Raw genomic sequence first — 16,211 nt, 5'->3', positions numbered from 1 at the left:
TTACCAGCACTAAGGCTGCGTCCCCTGGGCGGGTGGCTGCTGTCACTGCCGTAGCATCTCCTGGCACCCCAGCTGGCTCCTGCTCACCCCTGGGTGGGGACAAGTGCTTTGGGGACCCATTGCCTTCCTGGGCACCCACTGCTCTCCCCAGGCTCTGCCACGTAACTGTGTCCACCCTGACGCCCTCCTCTCCCCATCACCCCCCCCCCCCCCCCCCCCCGACCCCGAGCCTCCCTCCGACACTGCTGCTCTCATGGAGCCTCTGCCCACCCCCCCAGCCCCTTGCAGGGCTCCCCATGGGGACACCGGCTTGTCCCCGAGACACTCTCAGCATCGCCTCCTGCACTGACACCTCCTTCAAACCCTCTGCAACCTGTACCACTTCCTTCGGCCCCCCCCCCAGCCCCCACCTCCTCCCACCCGCCCTGGCTGCCACAGCGCCTGCCTGTCCCCCTGTGTCCCTCCATCCCGCAGGGGTGAGGACAGGGATGGGGTGAGCCTGGTAATGGGGACGGTGACAGGGTACAGGACGGGGCTGTCCTTCTTTGCCTGGGCAGGGCGGGAGGGCACCTGTAAACGGTCCCCTTGACGTGGCAATAAATAACTTTGGCTCTCTTTTTGGTCACCAGGGAAGGATTTGGGGGAATTTCTTTGAGAAGGGGTCAGAAGTAAAAAAATAAGGCAATGAAGAATTGGGGGGCTGGGGGCTAGAATAAAAAAAAAAAAAAAAAAACTTTTCCTCCTCAAAATCTGGTTTCAGTTGCAAACAGCCAGATCTGGAGGCTGGGAGAGGGTGCCCTGGCCGCGGCACCCCCTCGGCACTGCCCACCCCTGCTGGGCACACCACGACCCCGCGGGCAGCGGCACCGGCCGTGCCACCCGGGAAAGCAGAGCTGCGGGGTGCTGGGGTCTGTGGCACCCCGGCGCTGGGGACAGGGGGCTTGCAGGGGACCACTGAGCCCGTCCCCATTCCTGCTCCGTGGTGCAGCGCTGCGGAGCGAGGGGGCTGTGCTGGGGGGCTGGCTCCCCCCGCTGCCGGCTCTGCCTGCTCTGCCTGCTGACCACGCAGTCCTGCCCCGAAAGGTTAGGGCGGTAAAAATAGCGCGGGGCCACGGGACGGCGGGCAGGCGGGAGGCACCTGACCCCACCGGCACGCCGAGGGGCCACGGCAGCTCCGCCGGGGAGCGGGGACACCGTTTTTTGGGGACCTCAGCCCCGAGGGTTGGGGTGTTCCCGGTGGGGTGGTCAGCGGGTGGCATCGCCCGGGCTGGTGGGACCGGGGAGAGGGTGGCCTGGCCGGGGCCGGCTTGTCTAGGAGGTGCAGGGGGCCCCCGAGGGAAGCCCCCCTGGCTTCAGCCGCAGGCTGCCGGTCCAGCCTCGGGGGCAGAGGTTGAAGCTGTGGATGCCCGGGCTCTTGGCCCCCGAGTCTTCGGAGTCGAGGGAGACGTCCGAGTCCGTCGGGGACCGGGAGGTGCAGCGCTTGGCCGGGGACCGCCCGCCCACCACAGGGGATGGCAGGGGGCTCTTGGGGCTGGGGGACAGCCCGGGGACGGGGCAGGAGGACACACCGGGTGGCAGCAGGAGCCGGCGACCCTCTGCCCAGGTGGCTCGGGGCATCCCTGGGGAGGCACAAAATTGGGGGCCGTCTGCCCGGGGCGATCGCAGTGGGCTTTTGTGGGTGGGCGAGGGGCTGCCCAGGCCCCCCGGCACACTGCTGGCAGCCTGCGGCGCTCGGGCTCTGGAGCTCTCCGGCCGCGCTGGCCGGGGGGACTGGGGCAGGCTGGGGGGGCCGGCGGGGATGGGGGTGAAGGGCCGGGAGCCGTCCAGCCCCACGGCTTTGGGAGAGGAGCTCTTCCTCCGGGCAGCGTTGATGATGTTCCTGGCGAGCCGGGCTTGCATCTGCCGGCTGGCCCGGGGGTCAGCGTCCTGCCGCAGCGGGGACAGGGACCTCTCGCTCCACGGAGGGGACGTGGGGGGTCCCTCGTCCAGCTCGGGCACCGAGGCCGGGCTGGCCCAGCCGTCCAGGCTGCCCGGGCACCGCGCCAGCCGGGACGTCCAGGTGGGCGAGGCGGGGAGGGACGGCCGCCTTTCCTGGAGGGGACAGAGAGCGGGTTAGTGCCGGCACCCCTCGGGGGGATGAAGGGGGCAGAGCAGAGGGACAGGGGCAGGATTGGGGCTGGGGCGAGCTCCGTGCTGGCTCAGCCCTGTGGGAACTGGGGATGCATCCTTGTGCATTGCACCCCCTGCAAGGGCCCCCCCCTCCCCCCCCCCCCCCAACAAATGATGCATTTCCCTCTGCACCCCCTCACCAGCCAAGGGGGTCGGGGCAGGCTGAGCCTGCAATTAATCATCCTTGCCCAAAATATGACCCAGGACCTCTCACTACCTGCAGCTTCCTAAAGCCTCCCTCCGGGTGATGCACGGAGGCCCCCCCTGCGCTGCCGCAGGGGTCCATCGCCCAGCAGCTGCTCCCCAGCCAGGAAAGAGAAGAGCCAGGTCTGACAGCGCAGAGAGTGTATTCAGAAAGAGGGGGGAAAAAAAGAAAAATGCAGGAGAAATAAAAGCACAGTCGAAAGGCAACTCGTTACCGTGGGGAGAGCAGCGGGAGCAAGGGACGGGCAGAGGCACGGCTGGACCACGAGCACCGGGCTGAGCATCGCCGAGCTGGCCCTGCCCTCCTCTGCCCGGCACATCCCTCGCTCCCGGCTGTGCCAAGCAGCGCTGCCCGTCCCCAGCTCCAGCACCGAGCGTGGGGAGGGACAGGGACCCCGCGGTGTCCCCAGCTCTGCCGTTCCCCAGGGATGTGGCTCTCCTCCGTGGCGTGGAAGCAAACGAGGACAGATCCTGAAGGAGCAGCAAAAGAGACAGGAGCAGGCACAGTGAGGCGGAAAGGCGGTGTGTCCCCTCTGGGTTTGCTTTGGTAGGAGGCCGATGGGAGCCGGCAGGACAGAGGGGGTGCAGGTGAGCGGGCAGAGCCGGCAGCTGCCAGCTACGAGAGCTGGAAAGGCAGGAGGCAAGGAAAGGACGGAGCCAGAGATGCGATGCTCCATACAGTTTCCAGGCGAGAGAAGAGAGAAAGTGCCAGCAGTCCTGCGGGATGGGCAGGCTCCGACAGCTCTTTGGGATCCTGGGGGCTCTACGCCCCCGATTCCTGCCGCCTCCCCGGGACCCCTCGGCTCCCAGCACATCGGGGGCTCGGCAGCGCCTGTCTCACCCATGGTCCCGGCACTGCAGCCTCACAGCTACTTCCTTTTTCTATTTCCTTTTCTTTTTTCCCCCTTTTTTGTGGTTGGTTTGGCTTTTGGCACACCCGTGAGCACTTAGGGAGGACTTGGCCGGCGGAGGGAAGCCTAAAACCCCCATGTTTTTCTCTCCACCACCGCTACTTGTAGTAAAAAGAAGGTTTCCACACCTGCGGCTCGATGCCGGCATTCCTGGTGGAGTAAGAAGGCCGGGGGGCCTGGAAGCCCCCCTTCGCTCGGGGCGGCAGCAGGCGGCATGGGGTGGCCAGCAGCACCTCAGTCGGGGCTCCGGGACCGGCACGGCTGCCGTGAGTCAGGGGCAGAGCCCCAGCAGCGCCGGGGAAGGGGCTGGAGGTGGTCTGGCCGGCGCCGGGCACAGCGGGGGCATGCCAAATTGGGGAAGGAGGCAACGGAGAGGTCAGGCAGGAGGTTTGCTGGGGGTAGGGGTAGGCATCAGGAAGAGAGGGTCTAGGTGGAGGCATCTCCCGGGGCATGGACCTCGCTGGCCCCTTGGATGGGGAGAGGATGAAGAGCGAAGACTGGAGCTGGTAGGGCTGGTGCTTGGAGATCTCTAGCTCTTTCTGGGAGACCTCATTCTCCATCAGGTTGCTGCCATACAGAGATGCCGGGGGGGTTTTGGAGGGCCTGGAGGGACTCTTGGAGGGGTGTCTGGAGACCATGGGCGACAGGCAAGCGTTGGCGTCGTACTTCCAGGAGGGAGGCAGGGACATGGTGGGCGACGGGGACCGCAGCAGCTCGGGCTGGGAGGGAGCCTCGATGATGAACTTCTCCATCCTGGACTGCCGGCGGGCGAAGAGCTCGGCCCCCTTCCCTCTCGCTTCGCTGAGGTTGTGGCTGGGCTGCGGCTTCGGCTTGGGCTGGATGGTGGGGGACTTGAGGCAGGAGGACCACGCCGGAGCATCGTCGGCCGGTGGGAGGTGCTGCCCGCCCCTGGCTGCTCTGTTGGGGACAAAGTTGGCGGCTTCAGCCCCGAGGGCAAAGGGCTCGTCCTCGGCACCGGGCTCCCCCTGCTCCTTCTGCTTCTTCCTGCTGTCCGCACTCTGGACCAAGTCCAGCAGATCGGGGTTGGGGCCCAGCTTCGGCTTCTCGACAAAAGTGAACATGGACTTTTTGCCGGCTCTCCGGGCGGCCGACTCCTCCAGGATCCCCGTTTTGGGCAGGGGGTTCGGTCCGCTCACCCCGCAGCCCAGGGGGGGACCTGGCAGCATCTTCTGCTCCCGGGGTGGGTACAGGGCCGAGTAGGCGGGGGGCGAGCGGACACGGGTGAGCGGTGGGGGGCTGCTCAGGGTCTCCGCATAGGTGGGCGGCGGGGGCAGCTCAGCAGCGGGGGGTCCCTCCGCGGGCTGGCCACTGGTGGGGGACGCCTGGGTGCCGAAGGGTCTGGCCGTCCGGTTCTTCACGGGCTTGGGCTTGGCCAGGGTGAGATGGACCTCGTAGTACTGCCGGCTTCGCGCCCCGTTCTGCTCCCGGCTGGCCGGGGATGCCGTCCCTGTGGCTGTCCCTGCCGGCGCGCTGGGCACCTCACCGGGCACCTCGCCGTTCTTCCCCTTCTCGGGGCTCTGCGGCAGGGCAAGAGCCGCCGCGCTCGGCCCCGCAGGGGCTCCCGCATCCCCGAGCCCCCCCGTCCCACTCTCCATCCCGCCGGCAGCCCGCTCCTGCACGCCGTTGGCGGCAGCCGATGCCATGTTCTCCTTCAGGTAGATGCTAAGCGGGACCTGCTGGGCTTCGGCAGGCGGCCTCCGGCACGGCTCCTCTCCCGGGGTGCCAGGCTGGCTGGGCTCCGGCTTTGCCCCCTGCCCCTCGCCCTCTTCCATGGCTGCTTGCCGAGGCCGGGGCGCAGGGCTCAGCGGCAGCCCCCCGCCATGCCCGGCCCCGGCGAGCCCGTCCACGCGCTGCTTGCGGCGGTTGAAGAGCAGGACGCCCTTGGAGCTGGGGCCGGGTGCCGTGGTGAGCTGCGCCGCGATCCTCCGGCTCCGCGCCTTCGCCTCCTTCAGCTCCTTCTCGGAGAGGCTGGCGCTGCGGGAGAGACCTGGGCAGGGGGGAGAGGGGAGTTAGGGGGGATCAGCGGGGACGTGGGACCCCAGCCCTCCCTGTCCAGGACTGGCAGCCCTTCCTCCAGGTCTCCCTCGGCACCCCAGCTCCTTCCCCGGCAGCTGGGGGAAGGCAGAAGGGACGCTCCGGGGCTGGGGTACGCGGCGGGGGGGATATCGTAGTCCGGGGGTGATGGGAATGCAGCGCGGCCCATGCCGAGACGCTGAGCTGCAGCTCTGCATGCTGGGGGGACAGATAGCACAGCCCAAGGGACACCCAGGGGCACTCAGGACCTTTCCTCCCGTCCCGCCGCGGTGACCGTATGGGAAAGGAATTTCTCCAAGGGCTTCGGCAGATCTCAGGTTGCAGCTCACAAGGTTTTGGCCCCGGCTCGAAAAGGCAGTGGGCAGGGAAGGGGCCAGCGCATGTCCCCCGGCCCCTCGCCCCAAATCCCAGCACGCTCAGCCCGGAGCGGGCAGGAAAGCAAACCCAGCATCAGCAGGGAGATGCCAGCCCGCCATAATCTCTCGGCAAAGCCGGTGGCCAGCCCCATCTGGGGACCGATTTATGGAGCAACGCGAGATGGCAGCAGCCAACAGAAGCTGTGCAGATCCCGACCCGCCGGACACGGACACAGCCCGCAGCAAGGCACCAACCTCATGCCTCGGGAGCCTACGCGAGTGCTAAAAGCAAAGTGCTAAAAGCCCAGCGAAAGCCCCGCGGTGAGTGGCCGGAGTGCCGCTGGGCTTCTTGTGTGCTGGCCAAAAGGTCAGGGCACCGGCCCTTCCCGAAGGCCGAAAGGATGTTGAGCTGCCGGGAACGCATTTTCTCGGGGTGAGCAATTTCCTACAAGCGCGCCCTGAAGCGCCCGTGGGAAGGGCAGCGTCCCCAGCCCCGCCGAGGCCACTGCTCGGGGACAGACACCGGTGTGGAGCAACAGCATCACCCCAGCACCCACCAAGGGTGCAGCCCCTCCCCAAAGGCGCTGCCGGCATGGCTGTGATGGGGTGCCCCGCTCTGGCCCCAGCAGGGAGGTGGGTGGTCAGGGCCACCCGCCCCAAGCCCCAATCCTCCGGGCACCGACAGCACCCGCTCCCCTTCCCTTCCCTTCCCATCCCATCCCTTCCTTCATGTGTTTCTCATTTTCTTGCCTTCTGTGCCGCTTGGGAGCCTTCCAGGATATTTTCAGCAGTGGCTCAGCCTACCAGCGAGGGAAGGGATGAATGACTAAGCCAAATCCTTCCAGCAAGCCCACGGCGAGGCAGGAGGGCTGCTGCAAACTGGGCACCTCCTCTTCCTCACCCTTCATCCTTCTCGCCTCCCTCGGCACCCAGCAAGTCCCTGCCCTGGCCCCAGCACCGCCAAGGCGTGCAGGATGGCCCTGCCTCCCTGAAGGGGCCGGAGAGGAGGAGGAGAAGGGTGGATGAAGCCTTCGGGCTGCTTGACAGGAGGGTTTTGGCTGGGCACGGGGGAGAGGAGGCAGAGATGCCAGTGGAAACTCTCTCCTGGAGACAAGGAGCCTGTCCGCAGCGACGATGCCGGCAGCCAGCATCTCCCCCGGTTAGCGCCCGGCATTGTTTAACGCCCCATTTCTATTTGCTTTGGCGGCGGCACAGAGCGGGACCGCGGTTTCCTCCGGCCGGGCTGGCTGGAGGGTGGCCAGGACTGCGGCTCCCGCTCCACGGGGTCACCCTCGCTGCCTTTATCTCCGAAACGGAGGAGAAATACGGCCAAGGAGCCATTGAGAAATAAGCCACAGGCTCCAGATGTCTGCGAAATCCGTGCTCCGAGCCGAGCATCCCTGCTTCCTCGGAGGCCGAGGCCGCCTAAGAAGCCGAGCTCTCAGCGGAGCCATTTCGCAGCCTCTCGCTCTTGCTACTGCCTTTTAACAGCAACCGAGGGGCCTTGGGGGATCTCCTCTGCGCTGGAGGGATGACTCAGCTCTTGGCCAGCCCGTTCCTGCTTGGACTAGCCGCCGGATACACTCCCGCGTAGCCGGGACCAGCACTGGGATTTGTCCCCCGGGATTTTTCCCCCAGGTATCCCCATCCCTTGCTGACACCCTAGGCACGGGCATCCCTCCAGGCCAAGGGGTGCTGCCGGGTGGGAGCCCCCCACCTGAAATCCCCCACGTGGCATCCGCTCCCATCATCGCCTTGCGGCTCCCCATCCCCTACGTGCTTCCAGCAGCCCCTCTGCCCAGCTGGTACCTGCCATTCCCGGGCTGCTCCACCCAAGCCCACTGGAAATGAATCCCTCAGGGTACTAATGGAGATGGGGGGGCAATAATTGCTCTTCACATTCAATTTTTATCACACAGATGGAGAGCACCGAAGCCTCCGGCAGGCCAGAGGAAATCGCAAAGAACAACCCTGTACACCGCCCTGCTTGCACAGCCGCACACAGCCCAGAGGACGGACGGACGGACAGACCCTGCAGCCCTGCAACCCAGCTCTGCAGGCACCGCTGCAAATGTGGCTCGTCATCGCTCAACCCGGAGTGATATCCCATCCCCAGCCAACGGCAGGGACCACCTCCCTCCCTCCTTCCCTCCGGTCTGAGCATAGGACGAGGTTACTCGACCTGGCGTGAGAGCCTTTAGCCATCTGCCATGGCGGCCGGAGGGACTGCCATCACCCAGGGTGGGTCCTGCGCCCCTCGCTCCCCTCCCGGCCGCAGGGAACACCCCTTCACCCTCCCCCACCATCCCCTGCCAGCCGGGGAGCCTCGGGTGGGTCTGGCTGGGTGCTTCCCCCGGCCCCAGGCAGGCGGGAGGGAGCTCAATGTGCTGAGCACGTCCGGGTGCTGGGGAAGAGGAGGAGGGGTGCAGGGCTGAAGGCAGCCCGAGCGGCGCGGGGAGGAGGCGAAAACAAAACTATGCGCAGCCGAGGGCGCCCGGGTCTCACGCGGCACTGGAAACCGGCTTCCGCCCATTAACAGGAGTCCAGTCCAAAATCCGAAGGGTGACCGGCTCTTCTCGCGCTCTTCCACTCTTCCTTCCTTCCTTCCCACGCCACGCACTGGCTTGCCACCACGCCGCCCTTTGGGAAGGAAACGTCTCCCCTCTCCAAAGGTCCCGGCTTCTTCGCAGAGCAACGAATCCAGCCCCACCAGCCTTCTCCGCTGCCGCGTCCCTGCGTTGGGGGGTCCCCCGGCAGCCCCCAGCCCTGTGGTCCAGGGATGCTGGGGAAGGAGATGCTCCCTGTGCCCCACAGCATCACTGCGCTCCCGGCACACGCGAGCAGCCGGCCAACAGCCCCCGAGTGCTGTTTCAGTGCAATGCACTTCAGCTCCAGCCAGAGGAGCCTATAGATGTCTATCTATATATTTATATAGGCACTTGCTCCGTAGGTTTCCTGTTGCTCCAGGGGTTACTTCCAGCAATATCCCCCAAGTGCAGGGCTTAACAGCTTCTTACCGAGCTGTCAGTCATCCTTCCCGCAGCACGTATTATGCTCTCTCCTCCAGAGCGAGGATGACGAGGGTGATGAAAGGCATTTTTGTTGCGCTCCCCTCCTGGCCAGATGGGAAAAAAAATTTCCTTCCAGCTCAGCTTTCCGTGCAAAGGATGGGTCCCCCCGCACAGTGCTACTGCAGAGCACCTGAAGCCCAGCCAGCAAAGGCTGGCGTCACCATCTGACCCCAAATGATGGTGAAGGATGTATCAGACCCTGCTTGTGGCCTTCCCTGCCCTGACACCCACCCCAAAAGCTGGAATGAGATGAGGATTTGGCTCCAAACTGCAGGGAGGGGAGATACCCCAGGGCTCTCTGAGCAGACGATTCAGTGGAAGTTGCTGGTCTTGGTGCGGCCGGGATGTCACATGAAGAAAACCAGCGACTTGGAAGCTGCCACCTTGCAGGTTTGGGTGGCTGCAAGCACCGGGCGTGACGGTGAGAAGTCCTCGTATGGAGAACCCAAGAGGTATCAGAGTGCCGGTGAGGCCGGTGGGATGCAACAGGCCATGTGAAATCTTGGACTCAAGGCTGGCAGGTGACTCCAAAATCTATCCCTAGCCTGCTCCTGGTTTGGACGCTTGGCCATCCCAACGCTGCCGCCCGCCTTGGCCAGCTCACAGGAGGATGCTCAGGATGTCCCACCGGCCCACCCACCGGCCCCAGGGCTGTCCAGGGCCAGGCAGAGCACGGACCCGAGACCCCAAATCCACCTTCGCACAGCGCAGCGGCCGCCATCCATAACCAGCAGGTGCTTTTCCCCCTTTCCGAACATTTCTTGGGCTGCTGTGGGACAACCCAAACAGCGTCTCTCGCTGGCAAAATCCCACCAGCAAAACCAAGAATTAAACCGAGACAAAGCCCATCTCCGGAGGGACGCACGCCGCCGCCACGCCACCTCCCTGCCGCGAACCCGTACGCACATCTACAGCCGGGCGGTGCTGGGGAGGGGGAATCCAGTGTTTTCACCCAAACATTGAGGGCTTTGGACACCGAGGAAATGTAAGCAGGTTTTTTGGCAGAGAAGCCAACTGGCCCTTTGCCCCAACTACAGCTGTGCAGGATTTTTTGTAGTGCGCACTAACTCACATACATTTAAGCCTGTGCTTCCCTCCAGCTCCCAGCGTTATCCCAAATAATCTGCTGCTAGGAAAACAAGGAGGGTAGCACACACAGGCAGTCGAGCTAGCTAGAAACAGATATGATTCAAACAGGGATAAAAATATGACAATTTTCTGCCTCGTTCCCAGCTTCCAACCCTCCTATACCCCAGATATAAAACCTCCATGAAGTTTTTATCCATGCTGGCCCTGCAGACCTGAAAAACCCCGGCTCAAGCGGTGGGTGCTGTGGTGGAAGCAACCTCGCCTGCCTGGCAGGGCGCACCATGCTGGGCCTCTCCTCTCGGGTGCCTTTGCCAGTGACAAAATCTGGCACAGCAAGAAAATTCGATGCGCTTGCAAGTTTTCCCTGTGCTCTGTTCACAAGGGCTTTGCTGGATTTGGAGCTGTTTGCCTCTCAATGCTCCTCCCGGCTCACAGCCGTGTCCCAGCCTTGCCTGGCGCTCAGCACCCAAATCCTGCCAAAAATGGCCCCGAAGTCTCCAAGCACCAAGCCCCGGGGTGCCGATCTGCCACCCGGGGGGAGGGGGAAGAGGGGCTGGGGGGGTTTGCTCTTTAATATGGACGGGCTGCCCCTGCCCCAGCCCCGCTTTCCTGGGGCACGCCAAGCCGAGGGGATGCAGCGAGCAGCCCCAGCCCTGCGTGCATCCGTGCTGGGGAAGAAGAGGCAGCTGCTACCGCAAAAGTGGGGGTAGCACCTTCCCCCAGCCAGCCAAAATTAAGCTTTTAGCTTTGCAAAAGGAGGCTGGAGCTGGGCAGACCTCCTCCGGGCTGCCCCGCCATCCATCTGCCTGGCACGCAACAGAGCCAGCCCATCCCATGGCCGGGTACCACGGGGACCCCAGCCCGCCTGGCAAGTGAGTCCCAGCCCCGCTATGCCCACCGGCACTCGGACTCGCCGCGACACATCCCGGGCCGCTGGGGCCCCGGTGACAGCCCCGCCGAGCTGGTGCCATGAGCCGGAGGCGCTGGCCTGGCCAGAGAAGGTCATCTGGCTCGGCTCGTCCCGGTCGGATGGACGGAGCGGGGAGGGGAGCGGGATGAAACAGGGCCTTCGCCTGTCCCTTGCACAACCCGTAAGGGATCCATCCCGCTGGCTGCCAAGCCGGAGCGACAGACCTCGTGTCTCCAGTGTGGGGTGGCACGGCCAGGGAAGGGGACACGTCCCCGCCGGGGGGGCCGGGGGACATTGCCTGGGAAGACGCTCTGCAGAGCTGGGAGGTACGACCCCGCCGAGCCCCGGGGGGGACCCCCACGTCCCCCCACGTCCCCCCACGTCCCCCCGCTGTGCCTCCCACGCTCCGTGCGGGACCCGCGGGTGTGGGCAGAGGGAACCGACACCCGCCCGGCTGATTTACCGAGAGAGAAACCCCGCTCAGCCCTCGTTTCCCCCCCGCGCTGCCTGCGGCTCCACTCGCCTGCCCTTCGCCCACCATCAGCACCCCACGGGGGGTTCTGGGCGTGCACGCCCGGCCCCCCCCCGAGCACTGCCAGCCCCCAGCACATCCCCAGATCCCAGCCCCCCCCGGTCGCCCCCCTCTGCGCTCCCACCCGCCCCCCCGCTTCTGCACGGGCACCCCCCGACCCCCCGGTCCCTGCCCCGGCCCCCCCGACCGGCTGCCCGCCGCCCCCCGGCACCCCCAGCCCCGCAGCCCCGCCCGGGGGCAGCCGCCGCCTCCCCAGCCCCGGCCCTACCCGCGGTGCCGGTGCCGGTGCCGGTGCCGGTGCCGGTGCCGGTGCCGGTGCCGCCGCCGCCCCTCGCAGCCCGACTGCACCGGGGAGGAGGCGGCGGGCAGGAAAGTTGCGGCAGCTCCGCCCTCGGAGCGGGCCCGGGGGGGCGGCGGGCGGGGGCCGGGGCCGGGGGGTGGTGGGTCCCGCCGGCCCTGCCCCTGCCCCTGCCCCTGCCCCTGCCCCTGCCCGCCCCGCCCGACCGGACGGGACGGGTCCCCCTCCCCGGCGGCACCGGCAGCCGCCCCGCCGCCCCGGCTGCCCCCGGCGGCCCTGCCCGCCGCTTCCCGTCCCGGCGGGGTCCGCCCTGAGCCCGCGGCCGGTGTGAGAGCAGTCGGGCACCCCCTTACCCTGCCCGGGGCATCCCCTTACCCTGCCCGGGGCATCCCCCTTACCCTGCCCGGGGCACCCCCTTGCCCTGCCCGGGGTATCCCCCTTACCCTGCCTGGGGCATCCCCTTATCCCATCCTGGGGCACCCCCTTACCCTGCCCGGGGCATCCCCTTATCCCATCCTGGGTCACCCCCTTGCCCAGCTCTGCGCATCCCCTCACCCCAGCCCCGAGCATCCCCCCACCCCACCCCTCACCCCCTTTCCCTCCTCCCAGCACTGCTGGGGACCTGCAGCACTTTACCTGGTGGGGAAGCAGGGCCTCCCCTTGCTGCTGGTTTCCCCCCTGCCTAAAGAGTTGGGGCACTTGGAACTGGGCAAAAATCCAGCACCAGTGTCACCACCCTGGGGACCCCCTGGGAAGAGCACCGAAAGCCCTCTGCCACAGGTGGTCTGCTCCCAGTGACGGGGGGACTACTGTCCTGGGCGAGATGATTCCTGGGGAGCCAGCATCACCTCCCACCGCCACCGCCCCGCTCGCACTGGGGCCGCAGAGCTCCTGGGCACTGCTGCGGGTGGGACCAGCCTCAAACCCCTTCCCGCGCCTGTCCACACCGCAGGATGAGCTCGTGGCCTTATTTTTTGCCTTTCTAATTTCCTTTCTTCCTGTCCTTTGCTTTTTTGTGCTTTTCTGGTTTTTGAGGGAGACTGGCGCTGGCTCGGCAGCCCCCAGGGAGCGAAACCTTCCGTTTATTTGCACACCAGACAGAGAAACCAGTCCTGCCTCCTGCATCTCCCAGCCGCTGCCTCTACCCGGGGCTCCTGCGCTCCCCAGCCTGCCCCAAGAGGTGCCAACCAGCTCGGGCCGCTGTGCCGGATATTTGGGAGCAGCCAGCCTGGCCTTGGGCTGCTGGACGGGGACCAAAGGGGCACCCGGGACCTGCCTGGGTGGGTCTGCACTGCTTGGGGGGGCACCTGCTTGGCTCCCAGCTCGTGGGACCACCCCTGTGCGATTTTGGGTGCAGATGGATGCACCCCTTTCTCTTGCAGGAGCTGCATGGGGGGTGGAGTGGGTGTATTTTACCCCCAGCCAGCTAAGGAGAAGAGGAGCAAATCCCTGACGCCTCCCGGGGATGCTCCTGCAAACACCCTGCTGCAGAGGCAGCTCCGATGCCACCTGCGCAGGGACCTGCCCTTCCCTCCCTCCTCTGCCGCCGTCCCTGCTCTGGACCAAACCTCTCCTTCGCAAACCTGCAGGTTTTTCTCAAGGTCCCGGCGCTGCTGCCGGCGCTCAGGACCCTCAGCAACATCCTGCCCGGAGGCTCTGGAAAGTCTGACGGGTCCCGCAGGCAGCGGCTGGTGGTGATCTCACTTGGAGGGGGAGGAAACGGGACAGACAAACTCTTTCCAACAAACCTGTTGAGTTACTTTAAAATTCCAGGCTGGCAGCAAAAGTGCTGGATGGTGGCGCGGGTTAGGAAAATGCTGAGCCTGGACAGAGTCAGGCCTGACCTTTCCCCGCTGCAGATCTGCCATCCCAGAGCAGAGTGAGAACTGGGAAGACTATTTGGGTCCGTCTGGTTTGCGTGCTGAGCCCTGAAACACGACGCCCGTACGGCCGGGGAGCTGCTGCGGCAGCAGGGAGCCAAAGGGCTTGGCTGAGCTTCCCAGCCCTTGTCCCATCCAGGGAGCCGCTGGTTTTGAGGACGTCTGACACCCCAAAAAGGCAGGGGACAGATTCTGGACACCAGGTTTATGTCGAGCATCCTCAGCCAGTCCCGTCCCTCCCCATCCTGGGGACTGCTTTGGGAAAACCAGGCTCTGAGCAGAGCAGCAGCATCCGATAACGCCATCCCATGGGGACAGTGACACACCTGCCCCGGCGCCGCATGGCAGCTGAGATAACAGCTGGGCAGGAGCAAAATAGAAAGAAGGGTGGAAGCAGGGTTTAAAAATGGGTCCAATGTCTGTAAGAGGATGGGTCTAATCCTGTGGGAGCATCTCCCCTGGGTGGGGAGGTCTGGGCATGGGAGCGACTGTGGTAACCCTAGATATGCGCCTGTATTTGTGTCACTGGGGCCGAAGGGACAGTCACAGAGAGGAACGGCTGCAAAACAGGGTTGTGAAGCGAGGTGATGGCAGAGAGCATTGTAGGAACCAACCGGCCTGAAATAAAGCGCTTAATTTTTAAACCAGGGGCTGAAAGAGAGATGGCTCCAAGCCACCTAATGAATGCTTGGCCATCCCCGCCCAGACCGACCAGGGAGACGTGTCCCTGTCCCAGGCAGCACCCCAAGAGCTGGCCCTGATCACCCCACTTTTGGCAGGGTCCCGTCGAGCCCCAAGGCCAGGGTGAGGGCCGGGAAGCCCACCCCGCTTCTGCTGCACTTGGAGTTTGGTTGAGCTCTTGGAAACCACGGGAACCCACCCGCTGCCTTCCCACCCCCCTCCCGAGAAAAGCCACGGATTCCTCCTTACTTTTAAGGCCAGAGACATCATCTCAAGCTAAAAAAGTCCCAGCAGCTCACTGGGAGCCTGGGACCTCTAACCCAGCAGAGGTCCCGCCCTGGGAAGAGCCAGGCGTTCCCACCGCTTTGCTGGGCACTGGGATCACAGCAGTGCTTTTCGGGGTGTGGGACGGTGGCCAAAGGGGGTTTCTCTTACCCGTTTTCCTCGGCTCGCTGGCGGGGTTGACGAGGACCCGTTGGATCTTCACCACTTTCCACTCCTGGCTGGGGTTGGCCACGGGGCTGGCTGCTGTGGGGGGCAGCTCTGGGGCAGAGCCGGGGAATTTTGGGGGGGCTGCGGGCTCAGCCGCCGAGGCCAGGCTGCTGCTGTCCAATGTGGGACCCGGCGCATCTCCATTGAGCCCCCCGGGCTCCCGCTGGCAGCTCCCGCTTGCATTCCCTCCCAGCAGCCCCGTCCATCCCTGCTGCTCGACCGGCTCGGAGGCAGGAGCGTCCCGGAGCTGACGGCACCTCTGCCTCCCTCTGCTCCCCCTCTCCTGCCAACAGCCGGTGTCCCCCTCGGCCGCCCCACAGACACACGGGTTTTGCACGGCCTCGCCGGGTGTGGGGCAGCCGGGCTGGGTTTGCAGGCAGGGCTGCCGGAGCGTTGCCTTCAGCATCTTTGCCGCTTTCCTTCGCTGGCACTCCAGGGCCTTTCAAACCTGCTCCGCATGGCCGGGGGGCTGGCTCCTCCCCGGCAGCGTCCCTCGGAGCACGGGCAGCATCCAAGAGGGAAGATGGCCACGTGCCGGGCGCAAGCCCAGCTTTACTCCTCTTTCAGGCAGGAGGACCGGGCACGACACCACGGGAGTGGGCAGCTTTCGGAGACCCAGCCGCAGGGATTTGCCTGGAGGACACACGTCGCCAAGGAGGATTTTGCGGGAATTTCTCTTGTCCAGGCGGGCAGAGGAGCAGCGTCTAAAGACCTGTGCGAAGGGAAGGGGGAGTGTTGGGGATGCTTGTGCACGCACTGATTTCCTCTGGCTGCAGCCAGCGGAGCAGCTCCTGGCGTCCCCAGCCTGGGCTCCAGCCCCAGCACCACTCCCCACGAGGAAGGACCCCCTGAGATGCAAACACTCCTTACCAGCTCATTTGGAAATGCCCCCCACCCCAGCAGCCCCCCCCAGTGCCACGCTTACCATGCCAGCACCCTTGCCCAACTGTCATCACCCCGGAGGCAGTGCCCAGGGCCGGAGCACGGTGCCCGGCTCCCTTTGCTTTAGCAGCCCAGATGTGGGCACAGAGACCCCCGTTTGTGGCCAGCGCTGGGGGATGGTTGCTGTTCAGGAGGTGGGAGCATTCGGGGAAGAAGCCCGTTCCCTGCAGACGGGGGGGTTGCTCAGGGTTAGCAGGAGCTCTGGCTCCCACCTCCATCATGCTGGAAAGCGAAATTCCCAGCATCCAGCTAACAAAGCCGCGTTTAACCATTGAGTGACTCACGCGGTGCCGGGACAAGCGCAGACAGACCCACTTCCCCTCCGCAGAGCATAAATCCTGCCGAATGACGAATGCGCGCACCGACACAGCCGAGAGGCGAGGTATCGGCTGGGAGAGGGGGATGTCGTCGCTCCCGGGGCAGGATACGGGTTACAGCGTACAGGGGAAATTCCTGTGCCGTGAGTCCTCCGCAGCTGCTCCGCGCAGCATCGCCCAGCCGCGCCGGCTGCAAGGCTGGGTCCCAGGGAAGCACCCGCTGGGCACCGCTGCTGCTGGGAGACCCACAGAGCCCACGGCACACGGACCCTGATGGATCCCCCAGCCTAAGAGCCAGCCGAGG

General features: G+C 65.5%; 1 protein-coding gene across 2 annotated transcripts; it reads right to left on the bottom strand.

Moving 5' to 3' along the window:
* Positions 1–230: 230 nt before the first annotated feature.
* Positions 231–15,993, bottom strand: SYNPO (synaptopodin). Of its 2 annotated transcripts, none has more exons than XM_075509462.1 (4): positions 15,875–15,993; positions 14,592–15,360; positions 3,413–5,292; positions 231–2,091 (listed from the first exon to the last, which is right to left on the bottom strand). In XM_075509462.1, exons 2-4 carry the CDS (start codon positions 15,052–15,054, stop codon positions 1,312–1,314), a joined length of 3,123 nt encoding a protein of 1,040 aa, XP_075365577.1. In that variant the 5' UTR covers positions 15,055–15,360; positions 15,875–15,993; the 3' UTR covers positions 231–1,311. The 2 variants fall into 2 exon arrangements, with proteins under 2 accessions (XP_075365577.1, XP_075365576.1); XM_075509461.1 differs by lacking the exon at positions 15,875–15,993 and adding an exon at positions 15,574–15,828.
* Between the last annotated feature and the right edge of the window lie 218 nt (positions 15,994–16,211).

Source organism: Mycteria americana, chromosome 8 (assembly GCF_035582795.1).
Source record: "Mycteria americana isolate JAX WOST 10 ecotype Jacksonville Zoo and Gardens chromosome 8, USCA_MyAme_1.0, whole genome shotgun sequence".
In the NCBI taxonomy this organism is placed as follows: Eukaryota; Metazoa; Chordata; class Aves; order Ciconiiformes; family Ciconiidae; genus Mycteria; species Mycteria americana.
Note: the sequence above shows the minus strand (reverse complement) of the source record. Positions and strands in the feature narration are given on the sequence as shown.

What these genes read in the sequence shown, in the direction of transcription:
- SYNPO (XM_075509462.1), bottom strand. Translation starts at nt 15,054, where the DNA reads ATGCTGAAGGCAACGCTCCGGCAGCCCTGCCTGCAAACCCAGCCCGGC. An exon ending in CAGCGAGCCGAGGAAAACGG is followed by an intron (nt 5,293 to 14,591) that starts GTAAGAGAAACC and finishes CCCCCTGCCCAG; the next exon opens with GTCTCTCCCGCAGCGCCAGC. An exon ending in ATGCCGGCATCGAGCCGCAG is followed by an intron (nt 2,092 to 3,412) that starts GTGTGGAAACCT and finishes TGTCCCCTCCAG; the next exon opens with GAAAGGCGGCCGTCCCTCCC.